We start from the raw sequence: 16,657 nt of genomic DNA, 5'->3' as shown, positions 1-16,657 counted from the left end.
CTGCTGAATTTGCAGGTGTTTTCTGTTGGCCTCCAAGGAAAGGATGTGTTTTGCCCTCGGATGTTACACTTCTTGACTTTCTGCAGGGTTCAGAGCAGCGGAATCTTGTGTAAGTTGAGAGCCACGTACAGGCTTAGAGACCAAAGATGTGCTAGCAATAGGGGAAGCTCCTCTTCCCCTCAAGTGGAGCAGTGCATCCTGGGATGAGTAGAGGCTTTGTTACGAGGAGGGCTGTGTGTTACAGCCAGATGGTGCTCTTGTGAGCAGCCCTCTGCGCCTGCAGGGATGGAGTTCTCATATAAATACCCTGCGTGGCTGAGTCTGGACAGATGTGTGCTGCTGGAGGAGCAGTTTTAGTCTGTGCACACATGTTTCTCTAAGTGCTACTGTTAGTAAATGGTCAAATCTGCTCAGGTGTGAGCGCTTTATACCTGTCTTTATGGCTGTGTGTTTCTAATGGTCTTATGTTCAAATACAGAGCCATGCATGCAAGTAGTTGCAAGGAAAGCAGAATGTGGATCTCTTGTACACAGATCTGTGCCTTTTTGTACATTATTTTACTCCAGGTTAGGAGTGAAGGGACTGGAAAGGGAGGTGGACTACCTTGTACCCAGCCTAGAGTACAAATACAGCATGGGCAGGTAACATGGGGTGGTTAAATTGCTTAAGACTAATTTGCTTTTGTGACCATTTCTTAAGAGGCAACACGAACATTCCCATCAAGCAACAGAGGTGAGAAGAAAGGGCTCCCAAGTTTGGCATTTATCCATGCAAGGTGTTAAAACCTCGGCAGTCGTAAGCCTCAAATAGTACACATGCCCAAATTAATGGCAGGAGGACAAAAGTCAGTGACGTACCCAGGCTGTTGAGCAGTGTGATGCCATCAGGCTGTCATTGCGATGGCTGCGGGTTGTCTTGTGAAGCAGAACTGGAAAGAGGAACAAAAGCAACCAAAAGCCACACGTTGTCCGGATCTGAACACCATTTTGTTGTTGAACGTGGGGTGCTGCTATGCAGCAGCTCGTGCTGGGCGAGAGGAGAGGTGCTCAGACACCGAGCTGCGTGCTGGTGCAGGCGCTGTGCAACGTGCGAGGTTACACAGGCAGATTTTCTGGCATCTGAAGCAAACGCGGTTTCTGGTCCTTTTCGCCAAAGGCTCTGGCAGTGCCTGGGGTGACTGTTCTGGGCCTCCTGCGCCCGTCAGTTCACACCTCCCTCCATCTGCAGTGCCTCACTCACAACGCAGCGACGCTCGGACGAGGACTTCGCTGCCAGATCACCTCCATCCCAACTCACAACAGCTCAGATCCTCCCTCACTCGCAACTCCCTGCACCATTCACTAATAAACCTCTGTCTAAACCCAAGGGCTCACCGAAATCACAGTTAATGCATTTGTGCTCTTCTAGACACTGGCTCCTCAGAGCAAGTCTTGGGGTGTCAGTCTCTGTCCAAGGTGTTGCTGGAAACATGGTGCTGTGGGAGCACCAAGTTGGGGACCAAAGCCTGTCCCCTCCCTGGTCCCACAGCTGAGGCTGCCCCATGGACCCGTCTTGCTCTCAGAGTGCTTTTTTAGGCTCCCCACATCCCAAATGGTTGGCGTCAGGCTACTGGTGTTACTCAACACTTCTCTTCACCACGCTGCCGAGATAGTGAATGCATAATCCTCACAACACCCTTTCAAGAGGGTGAAATGCTGTTATCTCCTCTTAGCATTTGGAGGCACGGAGAACAAAGGCCAATGTTGTCAACAAGCCACTCATTTTGACCCTGCAACTTGTTCTGGTTAGCGGTGGAACAGGATCCACGTGCTCGACGTGCACAACTCCAGATCAGTATATTTGTTTTATGCGGGGAAAAAGATTAAGGTATCATAGTCAGAAGCTGTAATTATCTTTGTGGGAAACAGCAGCCCAGGGTTGAAGGCCTGTTCAAGCCAGCAGAGATGTAACGAGGTTCAGATGCAACATGTCCACTCTGTTTTTAACAGTGCAGGGAGCAGCAGCTGAAACAATGAGCAAGGATTCAGCACATGCCCACCACCACTGAATGGTTTTTAATCAGAAGGAAATTTTCTGCTAGTTCCTTGGTTTAACTGTAGTGATAGATTAGACATCCCCTGTTTCATAGACCATTCAGTGAGGCTGATCGCACTGCTGCTGCCTCACATGTGAACCAACAGACCCTTGGAGGATGTAGTGAGATGATAGTGTAGGATGTAGTGTAGCCCCGATGCCAGGACAGCCTGAAGCCATGGGATCCCATAGTGGTTTCCGCAGCCATTCCTTAGGAACTGTATCTGGGCTGCAGCTGGGGCTGCTCTGTGCTCTGGCAACACCACAGCAAATATCTGCTTCCTTTTCAGCCTTAAAGCAGCTCTGGAAGGAGAGAGGTGATGGTGAGTGTGCAAGGAGGGAACAAAATCCTCCCTCCTCCACTTTCACCTTCTCTCTCTTCTTACCCCTCTCCTTATCCCTCTGCCTCCCCATGTCCCTTCCGTTCCTCTGCTGTCCCTGTCTCTGCACATGTGGGCTCCCTTTCCACCATAAATGGGGCAGTGAGGTGCCTTTCCCCACCTCTGACCCCTCCTGCTTCCCAGCTTTTCCCTTGCCCTCTCCTGGGAAGTCTGTGGTCCCTCAGAGGTGCCCGGTGTCCTGCAGAGCTGTGGGCAGGTTTTCCTGGAGAAAAGCTTTTTATAGCATCTCTTCCCAAGCAGTTTGACAGCTTTTTGGAAACACCAGACGGTGCTTATCACCAGCACGAACCTTCTGATACAGGGGGTGCAGTTACTGCGTGTTTCAGGCCAAAATCTATTAATACAGCGTGAAGTGGCTGAGAGGTCAGAGGGCACATGACAGCTTTTCAGAAAGGAAAGGCCAAAAAGTGCTGCTCTGGCTGTTGGGAGCTTCTAGTATGGTCTGTAGTATGGGGAGCATGAGCAAATGAGGGAATAAGGGGTCATCTGTGATACTGGGTGGAATACACAGGGTTAGGGAGTAAAAGAGGTCCCAGTATCTCAAATGAAAAAACAGTTTTAGAGGAGAGGAAGGAGCCAGCTGTAACACTGGACAAGGACACCGGCTTCTTCCTTGTGTTGAAAGTCTCTCATCATTATTATTTCTGTTTGTGGCATCCCCACTCAAAAGCATCACTTCCTAAAACATTCGTGTGATGCAAGGCACTGCTCTTAGACCTTTCTTCCTGTGCCTCAAGCTTCCAGCGTGACATCCCTGAGAGGATACACAGTGAGCATCACGGTAGCAGAAGCGGGTTCTCACACACAGCCTCACCCCAGACACTGTTCTTCCTCCTGGATATACCTCACAGGCCAGGATCAGAGACCACAGCCCAGGGTCCCGGGCTCTTTCTAGCCACTGCATGCACAAACCTCCTTCCGACTCACTCTTTTGCAAGCCCACATGGATTGCAGAGAGTGGGGAAAAGAAAAACAAGACACTTCCGATAGCAAATTTTTCCAAGCCTGAGATCATTGCTTAAGTACAAATAGTTGCTCTAGTTTGCCCGGCTGCATCACACGCAAGGCAGCGTGATGCAGGACGAGCTGGAGCAGAGAAAGTTAAAAAACTAATAATAATTGCTGGCTTGTCGAGGCCAGGGAGAGATGCCAGAAGTGCTTATGGTTTGGAAGGATGGGAGCTAACCCCTAAACTCAGCTGGTGGGAAGGACTGTCCTGTTCCCGGTGGCCAAGGAAACCACTCTGTCAGGCTCCCACACTGGAAAACACAGTAGAGGAAAGGAAAACCTTCCAGTGCTGCCATGTGGTAAGAGTGTAATTTGGAGGCCAGATTTATGATGGCTGGGAAGGCTTTGAAGATGGGTGCTGTGGAGCCAGGCGAAATGCAGCCACCCTGGAGCAGCCTGGCCTCTTCCATTTACTCAGGAAAAAAACTACAAATAGGATGCAGACAGCACAGTAAGAATATTCTGGAGTGAAAAGAAGGCAGATCCTCTCCCACTCCATGAGCAAACCTCCAGCCATGGCTTCAGGAGAACACTGTGATGGGGAGAACTGTCCTGTCCAGTGCATGATTTTGTCCAACTTCCAGTGAAGCCTCTGGTACTAGGGACTATCAAGAGCTGGACCTCCAGTCACACCCAGTCCAGCAGTCCCTGTGACATTTTGCTTGGAAAATGAGGTGTTTCTGTCGAGGTTGCAGAGTGCCAGTTTCTTTGACAGCCAAAAGTGTTGTGCTACCGTGTGAGTGCAGGCAGATGTTTTGGACATTGACCTTGTCAGGGCACATTTCCTAAGTGGTATGAGATGGGCTTAAAAACTCAAGTGCCCCAAAAGAAGGTGCTAAGCCAGGCAGATATGATAAAGAGTGGTGAGCTGGGCAGGCAGGATGGTGTCAGAGATAGAGACCTGGCTGGGGAGTTGGGACGTCTGACTTTTTTTCTCGCTGCCTTTTTAGCACAACTGAGTATTTCTGGTTGCCCTCTTTCTTATTTTCATTGCAAGAACATTGTCCTTGTACCTCTGAGAAGGAGGCCCAGGACCTGAAGCACTAATGCAGCTGTGGTTGGGGAGGCTGGTACTGTACTGGCATTATGTGAGCTATCAAAGCAGCGTTTGCAGCTCCAGTGACAGCTGTAGATGTTCTGAAGGGCCCCACAGCTCCTCAGCGAGGCTGTCTTCTCCTGAGATGTTGTGTTGCCCCAAGGCTTTCTGCCTTGTTTTGACAAAACCTTATTACTAACTTTGTTATTGAAAGGATCTAGGTTATAATAACCCTCCAAAGCACAGAGGGGGCACAACCCAGAGTCCCTCTGCCCAGTGGACATGGAGAGATGGGGGAAAGTCCAGGTCCAGAGCCAGAATCTGGGTGTCCTGAATGGCCCCTTGGACCAGTCTGATTCTCTCCATCACCTGCAGAGGAAGAAAAGTACACTCCATAGGCTCAAGGCCTGTTGGTACCCCAAGACTCTGTAGGCTGAAGTCCTTTGGGACTACCCCAAGGATCCTGCAGCCTGGACAGAGCAGCCCCTCCATGTCAGGTCCCTGTCCCTCTGTCTTGTACTGCTGCAGCTCAGTTGTGCTGGGGTGCAGCCAGCTCCGCACTGAAATAGCTGGCTGTTTTCCTGTGACTCTTTGCAGAATGTCATTCATCCTGTGTTTGCTTTCCCTCCTCAGAGGAGTTCCTCTCCAGCCTCGATCACTATGAAATTGCGTTCCCTATCCAAGTGGACCGAAACGGGGACTTCCTCACCTTTGACGTGAGAACCCAGCTTAAGCAACGCCCTCGACGCAGTCTGGGGTCCTTGTCCTATGAGCCATCGGAGCAGCAGGTTTTCTACAAAGTCTCTGCCCACCGAACCCAGTTCCTCCTCAACCTGACGCTGCACTCCAACCTGCTGGCTGAGCACTTCACCGTCGAGTACTGGAAACGAGATGGTGTGGACTGGCAACACGATTTCCACGAGGACTGCCACTATGCAGGCCACTTGCAGGATCAGTACCTGAACTCAAAGGTCGCCATCAGCAACTGCAATGGATTGGTGAGTTATAGAATCACAGAATCATTAGGGTTGGAAAAGACCTCTAAGATCAAGTCCAACCATCAACCCAACCCCACCATGCCCATTAAACCATGCCCTGAAGTGCCACATCCACACATTTTTTGAACCCCTTCAGGGATGGTTACTCCACCACTTTTCTGGGCAGCCCCTTCCAGTGCTTGACCATTCTTTCAGTAATGAAATTTTTCCTAATATCTACATTTGCCCATCCAAAGGCAATACTAACAACTAGAGCTGCCTGTAATGCAGAGCAGTTTGCAGCAGCTTTGATCTTTGCTGTAGAAGTACAACTTGTTTTGGGTCCCAGCAGCTGGGTCCATGGTGGTGGGAAAGGCCTGGGGTTGATGTTGAGCTGGAATATTGCACACTGACATTGAAAGTCAGCTGAGGGTGAAGAAAGTCACATCTCATTACGTCTGTAAGGGTTCTTGATCCGTACTGAGCTTGTAGTCCAGTTTCAACTAAAGTCAGTGAGCATTTTTTCATTGATTTTAATTGGAATGAGATATTCAAGGCTCTAGACCATGATTCTGACTCTCCTCTCCATTTCCAACAGCAAAAGGTGTGTTTTGCATATGCTACTGAGAAAGAAATGCGGGAGGGCAGGAATTTCACAGCACAACTGGGAATGTCAAAAGTGCATTCACATCCTTACAATTGCAGATACACTCGTAGGACTCCCACTCATTTCTGTCCAGATTTCAGGAGCTAAAAATGTGACTTCTGTGGAAAAAAACTGAAATTTGTTTTCCAGTATGAAAAAGAGAACACCAAGAGGCGACAAGGTGGCATTTCTCAAAAACAGCAATGCTGCTGCAAAGAGGATGGGAATGAATGCTTCTGCGTGTCCTAACAGCTAGGAATGGACATCATGGTTTTAAATATCAGCAAGAAAGCTTAATATTAGACATTAATGGTAAGGATAGCTGAGCTCTGGACTAGGTTGCTTGGAGAGTGCATGGCCCCTACATCATTGGAGATCTTGAAGAGTAGGCCAGACAAATGCCTCTCAGAAATACTCCAGGTATGATTCATTAGCTCTTCCAGCGCTGGGAATAGACTAAGGACTTCCATACTTCTTTTTTTGTGATTTTCTGATATTTCTGGCTCACAAAACACATTTCATGACCTGCCAGATGAAGGGAGCAAACATACCCTGTTAGTGAATCCCAAGGATGACGGCTCCCTTGGAGGGGGTAACGTGTCAAAAAAGACTCTGTAGGCCAGCTTCATATTTGTGCTACAGCCCCACCTTTTCACAGTATTCTGGCAGTGTGGAAGAGCTTCCAAATGGGAATGAATTCACGTATGATTTATTGCTAAATTACGCTGCCAGAACAGTGCTGTGGGTTATTAACAGAAATGAGAATCTGACTCATTATATCATAGAGTCTAATGTTTCTCTCTCACAGCCAAAAATCAGAGCTGCATAACCTCGGTTCCCTGGTTAGCCCTTTGTTTAGCTCTGGGAACTCTGCTGAAGTCTCAGACAATTTACTGGTGTTCACAAAAGCACTGAAGGGTGAGCTGGATGCTGCTGGCTCAGAAGGGATCTGGCACCTTCCACTTCAGAGGGCAGCACGTCCCGGGCAAGCAATGGCCCGGCAGTGCTTGCACTGGGATAATTTCATCCACAGGCTGTGTTTAGCTCTGGAGAGATACCAGGGGCTGTCTGGAGGAAAATGGAGCCAGGCACAAAATGGGACAGAGGGGTCATCCAACAACCTCTCCTTTTGCTGAACTCTGTCCTTCTGCCCTGTAGAGCTGCAGACATCAGCAAGGAGGGGAGGGGAGGTTTTCTGGGTTAGTGAGGACGGTGGGGTCAGGAATTTGGATGAGAGGAGACTGGTGCCTTTTTAGCTGACAGAGTAGGGGCTGTACTTGCCACTGGAGGAGATCTGTTGTAGAGCTCTGGTTGATCAGTAACAGCTGATCTGTTCATGCCATCCCTCCACAGCTCATCGCCTCCGGCCGGGCATCAGCCCACATTAGCAGGAACAGGCAGGGATGGAAGAGGGTCTCTGGCTGCTGAGGTCTCACAGCTGAGGTTTGTGCTGTGAACACAGTGACCCACGTTCGCAGAGACCTGGCGCTGACCGTGCAGAGGGCGTTGTGTTGTGTTGTTGAATGGGCACAAGCAGGGCCCAGGAGCTGATGACGGGGTGAGCTGTGCAAAAGGAGAAAGGAAAGGGACAATTGCATCCTCAGAAACCTCCAACAGAAAACTGTGAAAATGTGTAACAAGCCCCACACTATTCTCCTGTCCTCAAACTCCCACAACCCTGAGCAATTTCTATATCTGCAAGGTGCACCGCTGTAAACCGCTTTGCTTTCAGACACCCGCCACGTAACTCACACCTTGTGGCACCCCAGCTTTGGACTGCCAGTGTCTGGGCACACTCCCATAGGCTCATCTTCCTGGCCACACACACCGTCAGCCCGGCTTGAGGGTGGACAAGCAGCATGGCTCACTTCACACATTTCCCATGGAGACCATGCTGTGCTATGCTTCAGGCTGGGCAGGGGGAAAGGCACCCGGGGTTAAGTTGTTGGAAGCAAAGGGCAGAGCAGTCCATTTTCCAAAACACATGGAGCCGTGAGCTGCCAGCGGGGCCAAGCACGGAGCAGCTGGAGCCTGAAGGGAGCAGCCCGGGGAGCTTTGCTCAGCCTGGCCAGGAGCTGAAATCCCAGTCTTAAGCAAAGCCGTGTTTCATCCCACCAGCTGCATGAGGTCCCAGGGACTCCTGTCCTCCCATCAAAAAAAGTCATAGCCAGGAGAATACAGGTTTAGGAGAGAGATGCAACTCTCTTATCTCATGTGTTGGAGCTCATCAAAGGACAGTTTAAAGACCAGGTTTTCCGCCCTGTGTGTGTCTGTGCTGAAATTGTGCTTTCACCTGAAAAGCCCTCCTGAAGCCAGAGTGAACATTAAATGCTTGGAGCAAGGCAGATGGCCCCGCTGCTGAGGCTGACATCAAGCTGCGCATGTATGTACAAGAAGGTGGAAGAGCTGAACTGCAGTGTGTGGCTGTGTGTGTGGTTATAAGCTAATAGCATAAACCATCCCTGCTCTGCAGATGACCTGAGTGAATCATAGGCAGGATATCCAGTTTAGCTCCCCCACAAACCACAGGGATCTCTCCAAGGGCTTCTCACTGCCCCCTTTCAACAAGCTTGTGTCACATCCAGCGCCCAGACCTCAGAGCTTGGACCTTGGGATCAGCGATGGGGCAGTTTCCAGTCTCCTGTGATGATCAAGCTTCATTTCCAAAGGATGCCAGGCAGGCGGCGGAGCCTCCTGCTTCTCGCGCTCTGCAGAGGCTCCAGGTTGAAGTAAGAATGGCTCTTTTCTAGCAGGACATGGTTTTCAGGCAGGGCGTGCTCTCCCCTCCTGCTACTCTGCCCCAAGCCGGCAGTGACCTCCTTCTCCCCGTCCCACAAAGCCAGCAGCCAGCTGGCTGCGGAGGCCAACACTCGGCTTTCCGCCGGAGCCCTCGCCAGGCTAACCTCACAGTACCTCGCTTGTGTTTGAGAAGGTGGAGCTGAGCCAAGAGCAACAGAGCCTGGTGCAGGAGGAAATCCCCCGGCACTCTGGAGATGGGGACTTCGCTGCGCACACACTGCCCCGATTCAGCTTTCACAGCAGGGAGGGAGAGGGGGAGAGACCCATGATGGAGGCAGCATCCACCCTGGAGAGGCTCTCCCCAACAAACACCCAGCAGTAATGCTGTTACGTAGGTGATGCATTCCATGTGAGGACCTCAAGATGTTTTACGAAGGCCTGGCTGCTCCCTCCCCATCCTGGCAGATCAGGGCTTCTGTCCTCCTTGCACAGAGGAGAGCTGTGATATCCAAAGGACAATGCAGGTGAAGAACTGATGGCAGGACCAGGGTGTCTTTGCACCCAGAGCTATGCTTGCGTGCACAGAGTGGGAGGGCAACCAGGTAACGTGGGTCATGGACTTTTGGTATACTCCTTGGCCTGCTTGAGCAACGTCAGGCATGTTTCTGTGCCTCCGTTGCTCACTGGTGAAGTCCAGCTGATAGCACCCCCACGTTTCTTGGAATTAGGTGAGATTCAATACCAGGAGAGAGTTGTTCCAGCGGTGGAGCTTCTGCTTGTACCGTGTTGGGCTGCTAGAAGCTCTTCACAATGCTCAGACCTTTTAAGTAGAGGCAAAGCCTGCTGCAAGGATAGGACCTGCTGCAGAGGAGAGGTCTTGCCATGGGTTTGGGTGCTCATCCTGCTGAGGTCTGCTTCTGCCCTGTCCTCACTGTCTGATGAGTAGGTCTGGACACAGAGAGCAAAGTCTGGGCTCACAGCTGAGATTCATTCAGTCAAAGGATAAAATAAGGGAGAAAACCAGAAAAGAAAAATCCAAGGGAGCAGAAACAAGATTGTTGGCCTGAGGTGGTCAGTCAGAGGTGTAAAAGAGGCAGAGATGCCTGTGGGGCAGAAGGCAGGTTTCAGGCTGTGGCTCCTGCCTGCTGCACCACTGCAAATCAGACTTTTTTAAGTCTGATTTTAAAGACTCATGGTGTTTCTCAAAAGCCTCTGAACATCTACGCTTCTCTGCAGCTCTGTGCCCAAGTTTCCTGGCTGGCGATGATCGTCTTGAGCTGCTTTTGAAGGTTCTTTGGTGAGGTTGAGCAGTATAAGAGGTAGATCTCACTGCTGAGTCGTGCTGCTATCTGAAGGGATGGTATTTAGGATCCCACAGGCAGCTCTTGGATAGACTGAGACTGAGTGGGTGGAATAGGAAACAACTTATTCAATATTTTGTAAGGGAAGACTGCGATTTCCAGAGGACTTTAGTGAACACAGATGTCCCAAGGCATCCATGACCATCTGGCGTGGTTTTCTCTGGTCTCTAGGTTCATGTAGTTCAGTGTTTGTGTGTAAATGAAGGATTCCTTCACATTCTCAAAAGTATTTGTCAGTCCCCAGAAGTTCAGTGGTTAATCATGAGAAAACTCATTATGAGAAGCCACCGGTATGTCACCCAGTTCACTCTCTGCCTCTTATTGTGTCCTGTCTCTTTCCTTCTGCAGCATGGGGTGATCGTCGCGGATGAGGAGGAATATTTCATTGAACCGCTGAGCCCAGGAGCCAACATAAGTGCAGGGAGTGAGGGCAAGGGCAGCCCCCACGTCGTGTACAAGCGATCGTCTCTTCAGTACCCACACATGGATGCAGCCTGCGGCGTTCTAGGTATCTGTACCCACCACCACATCCCCAGTCCATCCCAGTGCAGGCTGGGAAAGTCCTGGTAGACCAGGTTTTGAAGGTCCACACTGCTATATGGCAACGAACCAGATTTATCTCCTGCATTCAAGAAGTTTTCTGGTGGCCTGGGTCTTTGAAAATTTCTTGTAGTCTCTTCTTCGCAGCAAGGCTTTCAAATTTGTAAATAGAGCATGGAATAGAAGAAAAAAAATTGCCTCTTATTGTTCTTAAGAAAAATCCTCCCAGATTTGGCCAATTTACAATGTATTGAGAAATCATAGCTTACGCATGCTCAGCAGAGACTTGCCTTTGGGTTTCAGTCACTATTTTGTCCACTCTGAAGAAATACTAATCACTTAGCTAAACATCCATGTTCTATCTGCTGCTGTTAGAGACCAAGTGAAAAGATGCCTGGTAGGATTGGATGTGGATCTCATTAGTTGCAGTGGGCTCTGGAAGATGTTTATACAGAATGGCAATTGCACATCTACCCCATTTCTATACTTATGGGCCTTTGACTTCCTAAAGGTCTGACACAGGTCTGCCCTGACCTCTCCCCACGTGCCTGTGCCTTTCTTGTCCTTGCAGTCAGTCGGTGTCCCAAAGACTGGCCAAAATCCCTGGCCCTTGTGAACGTGCAGTTTCTCCATCTACCCAAAATGTTGCATGCATGCAGAGTGCTGCACTCTCACTTTACAGAGGCTTCCCCTGGCTCCGTAAAGAGATGCCATCCCTGCAGAGGAACCAGTTCGTGTTTTATGGATTAGAGTTTATGGGTACAGAAGCAGAGCTGTTCCCAGTTGCTCTTGGCAGGTTTGTGTGTCACTTCAGGATGTCCACCCAGTGCCCCGGTGGTGACAGTGGACCAGATGAGGAGTCACTGCCGGAAGGGATGGAGCCTCTGAAGACACCGGGGCACCACCAGTCTGCGCTGAGCAGGCTCTGGGCGTCCCCAGACTTGCCAGCACCTCTGGAGACAACCTGTGCTTCCCTGTCCCAGCTCCCAAAGTCACGTTGGACACAGTGCCAGCAGACTCCCCTTCTGCTGACTCTTTGCCACATTCCCTGGCTTCCAGACGAAAGTAAGCCTGCTCCTAATTGCTTCTTGACAAGCAGAGGCTGTGCAACAGGAGCCACAGGCCAAATACAGTTCAGAAAAACCGCAGCACAACTGGCCTCAGCAAAGCCACCCCATCCCCTTATCCTGGAGGCTGGACCTGTCCTGAACTGCCCAGCACTCCCAGGCCCTGAGCACCCCTGTGAGCTCCCTCTGATCAGCCGAAGGGGGCGAAACTGGTAGGCTGTGGGACTGCCTGTGATCTGCTCATCTTCCCAGAGTTGCTGGATGTTTGATGATCCAGCAGCAGACCAGAGGAGGTGGATTCAGCTGGCTGTCCCAACAGGGTAGGAGAGGGATTGTAATCATCCAGTCAGCTCTCCTGCCCTGTGGTGGTCTTCAGGCCATGAGGTTGAAGCTGATGGCCCCACTCGGGGCACCTCTAGGGTCAGGTCAGTAGCACTTGAAGCGTGGAGCAAAGTCCTACAAACCTACTGCTGCTTTGGAGGCTGCAGCCATTTCTGTGGAGGAAAAGCCAGATCCTCAGTTCAGGTCCTGGCAGTAAAATGAAAGAAGAAATTATCTGCAATAGCTTTATTTATTTGCAGATAATGTCTGCATAGTTTCTAAATCCATGCTGCTCTTCCCCACAACAGAGAGGCAGCGCAGAGGCAGTGAAGGGCATGAGACTGCCCAGGGCAGAGAATGGGTGCAGCAGGATGATTGCATACCTCTGTGCAGCATCTGAGTCCACATGCGGTGGATAAAGAGCCTCGCAATGGCCTCTCCTTCCCTGAAGCCAAGCTTACCCTGCCTGCCCCTTGCCTCTGTGTGCTGCTCGAGGTTGATAAAAACCACTTTCTCCCTCCTCAGATGAGAAGCCCTGGAAAGGGAGGCACTGGTGGCTGCGGTCGCTGAAGCCCTCCCCACTGAAGCCATCGGGCAACCACAGCCAGCGAGGCCAGCTGCCCCTGAAGAGATCTGTCAGCACAGAGCGCTACGTGGAGACCCTGGTGGTGGCAGACAAGATGATGGTGGGCTACCATGGGCGGCGGGACATAGAGCAGTACATTTTGGCCATCATGAATATTGTAAGTGTTATAACCACATCACAAACTTTGCTGGGAGGACCCCAGGTTCTCACACATCCAGCAACCCAGAGCAAGCAGGGATAAATCCTGTTCATCACCCCGAATGTCTGGGTTTGGCAGAGGGTGCCCTGTGCTTTTCCTGCAAGAAGACAAGCAGAGGGAACGCAGTGGGGAAATCAGATCTTTCCAGTATGGCTGTGGCTTCTCCCTATCCCCAGAGCAAGATTTTTGGGTCAAAAATCTGAATGTGCTGCCACTGCCTATGAGCAGTGATACTCTGGACTCTCTGTTGTGCAGGGCAGGCACTTCAGAAGAGGTAAACTGTGGCCTGTCTGACCGTGCTCCAGGCCAGCTCTGGATTGGAAGAACAAAGCCCTTTCTTTGAATAGCATCTCACATCTCAAATTAGCATTGCAAATAGGGCTAGCCAAGCTGAGAAACACATGGGAAAGCAGAAGGACAGTGAGCTCTCATGATTGGGTGCTGATCAGCAGAAGGGAGAAATAACCTCGTTCTTCCATGCCATACTGCCCGCGTCTCTGGGTTACTGCAGAGGAGCTTCCACTGCAGCGTCGCACTGGGGTCATTGCTGGCGGCAGGATACCAGGCTGGATGCATTAACAGCCTGAATTGTCCATGCTGAATCCTCCTGTGAGGTGAGATAGGCTTGGAAGTTATCCATCAAACCGCTGAAAGCCCCTCTGTGATGGTTCTTTGTCCTGTCCTCAGCGGGATCTCTTTGCATGGCTTGCTCTGTTTGCATTTCTAAAGCAGATGCCAGATTTTAAAACAATACTATTTCGAACTGTTTCATCTGCTGTAAAACATCCACCATGTGGCAGCAGATTTCTGAGAGTTGCTGTGTCATGGGCAGTCAGCAAAGCTTTGTCGCTGTGGTTGGGTAATGCCAGGACCACGGGGCTTCCCCACAAGGCAAGGAGCTTCCTCCAGGCAAGGAGCAGGTGCCGTGGGACATCGGCTTCACTGCTCAAATCTCCCCAGAAGCAGACAGCAAGGTTTAGGAGGAGACATGGTTTAGGAGGCTCTGCAATCCAGGTGGTAATGTGGAGTCCCATATCCATTTCTGCATTCTAAAAAGATTGTGTTCAGACGCTGAAAGCCACGCTGGCGAAGCAGCCCTGTTTCCCTCCACTGGATGACCACGATGTGCCAGCCGATTGCCTTGTCACCCAGCCACTGAGCTCATTTTTAAGACTCGTCTTTTCTTGTTTCTTGGAGGTCAGGTTGCCAAACTTTTCCAGGACTCGAGTCTGGGCAATATTGTCAATATCTTGGTGACTCGGCTGATTCTCCTCACCGAGGATCAGGTAAGGTGGGCTTTGCTGAGCCGCTTCCATCCTGCATCCACACTGTGTTCCCCCTGGATGTCCCCCCTGGGAGGTCCCCATGGTGCAGTCTGCTGGGTGCACCACATCATTTCAGTACCAGCTGGGGACTGGGTTTAGGATGAGGAGACCTCTGGGACTCTAAGGACCCTTTCTAGAATAAGGTGGCTTTAGGGAGGTATAAATAGCTTCAGTCCTCCTAAAGTCCTCTTCGTGGCCTCTGTGAAAAGGTGGGGGCATCTGGACTGGTGTCAGTGCTCTGCTGGCATAGGAATAGGCAGTGCCTTCATACCAGAGCTCTCCTGGGAACACACTGTCATATCACTTCCATTCCAGCCCACACTGGAGATTAACCACCACGCCGGGAAATCCCTGGACAGCTTCTGCAAGTGGCAGAAATCCATTGTGAACAGGAACGGCAATGGGAACGCTATCCCCGAGAACGGCATAGCCAACCATGACACAGCAGTGCTGATCACTAGGTAAGGCTGAGCCCGGCCCTGGCAGCACTTTCTTCATGGTGGGGTGTCCTCCATCTCTGTTCAAGATTAATCTGAGGCTTCTTTCCCATGCATTCCCCCATGAGCTGCCTGGCAGTAGCTGTCCCTCAGACCATTTCCCTTGCAGTGATGCAGATCATTGCACTTCAGTTATCCTCCAGTGCCTTCCCTCGGTCTTTGTCCTGCTCTCAAGGAACTTAGTTTGCAGCCACGACTATTTCTGCACCAGGAAGCCAATGGTGCAGTGTGTACAGCAATTGGGCATGTGTAGGAACCCCCCCCAGCACTGTGGGACATCGGAAACAGAGAGTCCCATCTGCAAAAATGGGACCTGAGCATCATGGCAGTGACAGAGTGCCTCTAGCCAGTACAGGACTTGGCTCACCTCATTTTAGGTGCCTCCATGTAGGGCTTAACTCCTTGGTAGATGATGGACACTTGTGAAGTAGTGACTTCATCTCAACTCCCTTAGGATAGGAGCAGTCCTGCCCTGCTTGGGATTGAAAAGATGAGGAGATGAGGTGCTTAGAGTCATGATTTTGTAGTGGACAGGTTAGGGCTGGACTTGATGATCTTAAAGGTCTTTTCCAACTAAATGATTCTATGATTTTTTTCCTATGATTTTCTATGATCCCTCCCGGGGAACTCGTGAGATGAGAGCCTGCAAGCACCAAGGGAGGAGCAAGCAAAAAGCCCCTCGGCCTCAGCTTCACCCTCCTGGGGCTGCAGCGTCTGCTTTTCCTCCTCTCCTGTCGCATGTGCTGGATGCAAACGCCGGCTCCAAGTTCTTCAACCTCCGACCAGATGTTTGAGCTAACCCGAAGTGACTCGCTGGGGCGGCCACGCTAGGCTTGGACAGCACGAGTGCATCCAGCCCTGTCTCTAATAAATTCCCCATCTCCGATAACATCTTGCTGAGCTGCGGGCTTTTTCTCTTGCAAGGGACGTGTCAAACCAGAGCCTCTAAAGGCTTTAGTGGTATTCTCTCAAAACAAAGCAACAAATGTTTTCCACTCCCTCCTTTCCTGCTGGGGGTGAGAGGTTTGGGCACTTCCAGTGAGTGCCAGGGGCCAAAAGGACAGGAACCATCACCAGGAACAGATTTAACCCATTGTGTGCTTCCTCCCTGCTCTCATCCCTGTGGGGCTGGCAGGGTGAGTGGTGCTGGGGGGTCCTGCTTGATATGGGGACGTCCCCCAAACACGCGCTGTGGTCAGCATCCTTGGTGCTCCGAGCCCAGCTTGCACTCATGTTGAGCTGCACTTCAGGTCTAAGGAACAACCTCCAACCTGTCTCCAGGGGTGTCCCAGTGCAGCCCCATCTCTGCAATTAAATGATAACATTCACTCTGTGGCCTTTTGGAGGTCCCTTTTGGACCTTTGGACTGGTCCCTTTTGGAGCTGCCACCACATCCCATTGTGAGGATGCTGTATTGCAATTTGGAGGAGACTTTGCTGTCCTTCTTTAGCTTTTCCTTGTACATGGCTACCAATGTGCAAACAGTCAGTTCCAGTCAAGGCCAGGAATAGAGAGGAGCAGCATCTTGAATCAACCTTGAATGTGTTTGGGAAAATCTTAGTATAGAACCTAACTGGGAAAAAAATATTAAAAATCACTCGAGCATTTTAATGAAACCATACTGGAACATGTTTTCAAATTGATTTTTTTTTTCATTTTCTTTAAAAAAAAATCAGAATTATATATTTGATTGATACAATTTACTGGGGAAGTGAGTGTTGTACAATCTGGATCAGAGACCTCTTACCTGTTCCAGTCAGTATTTTCCATTCCAAAAGCATCATGTGAGCCATGTGGGCTGTTTTGATGTGAATGCGTTGGTAAAACGGAGATGCACTGTGAAAGATGTTGGAGCTGCTGAAATTATAAGCGTTCTTAACG

At 50.5% G+C, this 16,657-nt stretch overlaps 1 protein-coding gene across 1 annotated transcript in view; it reads left to right on the top strand.

The window, feature by feature from the left end:
• The window catches only part of ADAMTS10 (ADAM metallopeptidase with thrombospondin type 1 motif, 10), a 40,419-nt gene that overhangs the window by 245 nt on the left and 23,517 nt on the right, over positions 1-16,657 (top strand). Inside the window, exons 2-6 of the mRNA XM_010183556.1 lie at positions 5,152-5,516; positions 10,590-10,749; positions 12,695-12,912; positions 14,157-14,240; positions 14,595-14,740. Coding sequence (XP_010181858.1) covers positions 5,152-5,516; positions 10,590-10,749; positions 12,695-12,912; positions 14,157-14,240; positions 14,595-14,740 — 973 coding nt within the window. The remainder of the gene's footprint in view (positions 1-5,151; positions 5,517-10,589; positions 10,750-12,694; positions 12,913-14,156; positions 14,241-14,594; positions 14,741-16,657) is intronic.

This window comes from Mesitornis unicolor, unplaced genomic scaffold, assembly GCF_000695765.1.
Source record: "Mesitornis unicolor isolate BGI_N332 unplaced genomic scaffold, ASM69576v1 scaffold7700, whole genome shotgun sequence".
Lineage (NCBI taxonomy): Eukaryota > Metazoa > Chordata > Aves > Mesitornithiformes > Mesitornithidae > Mesitornis > Mesitornis unicolor.
This window is presented reverse-complemented; position numbering and strand designations above follow the sequence as displayed.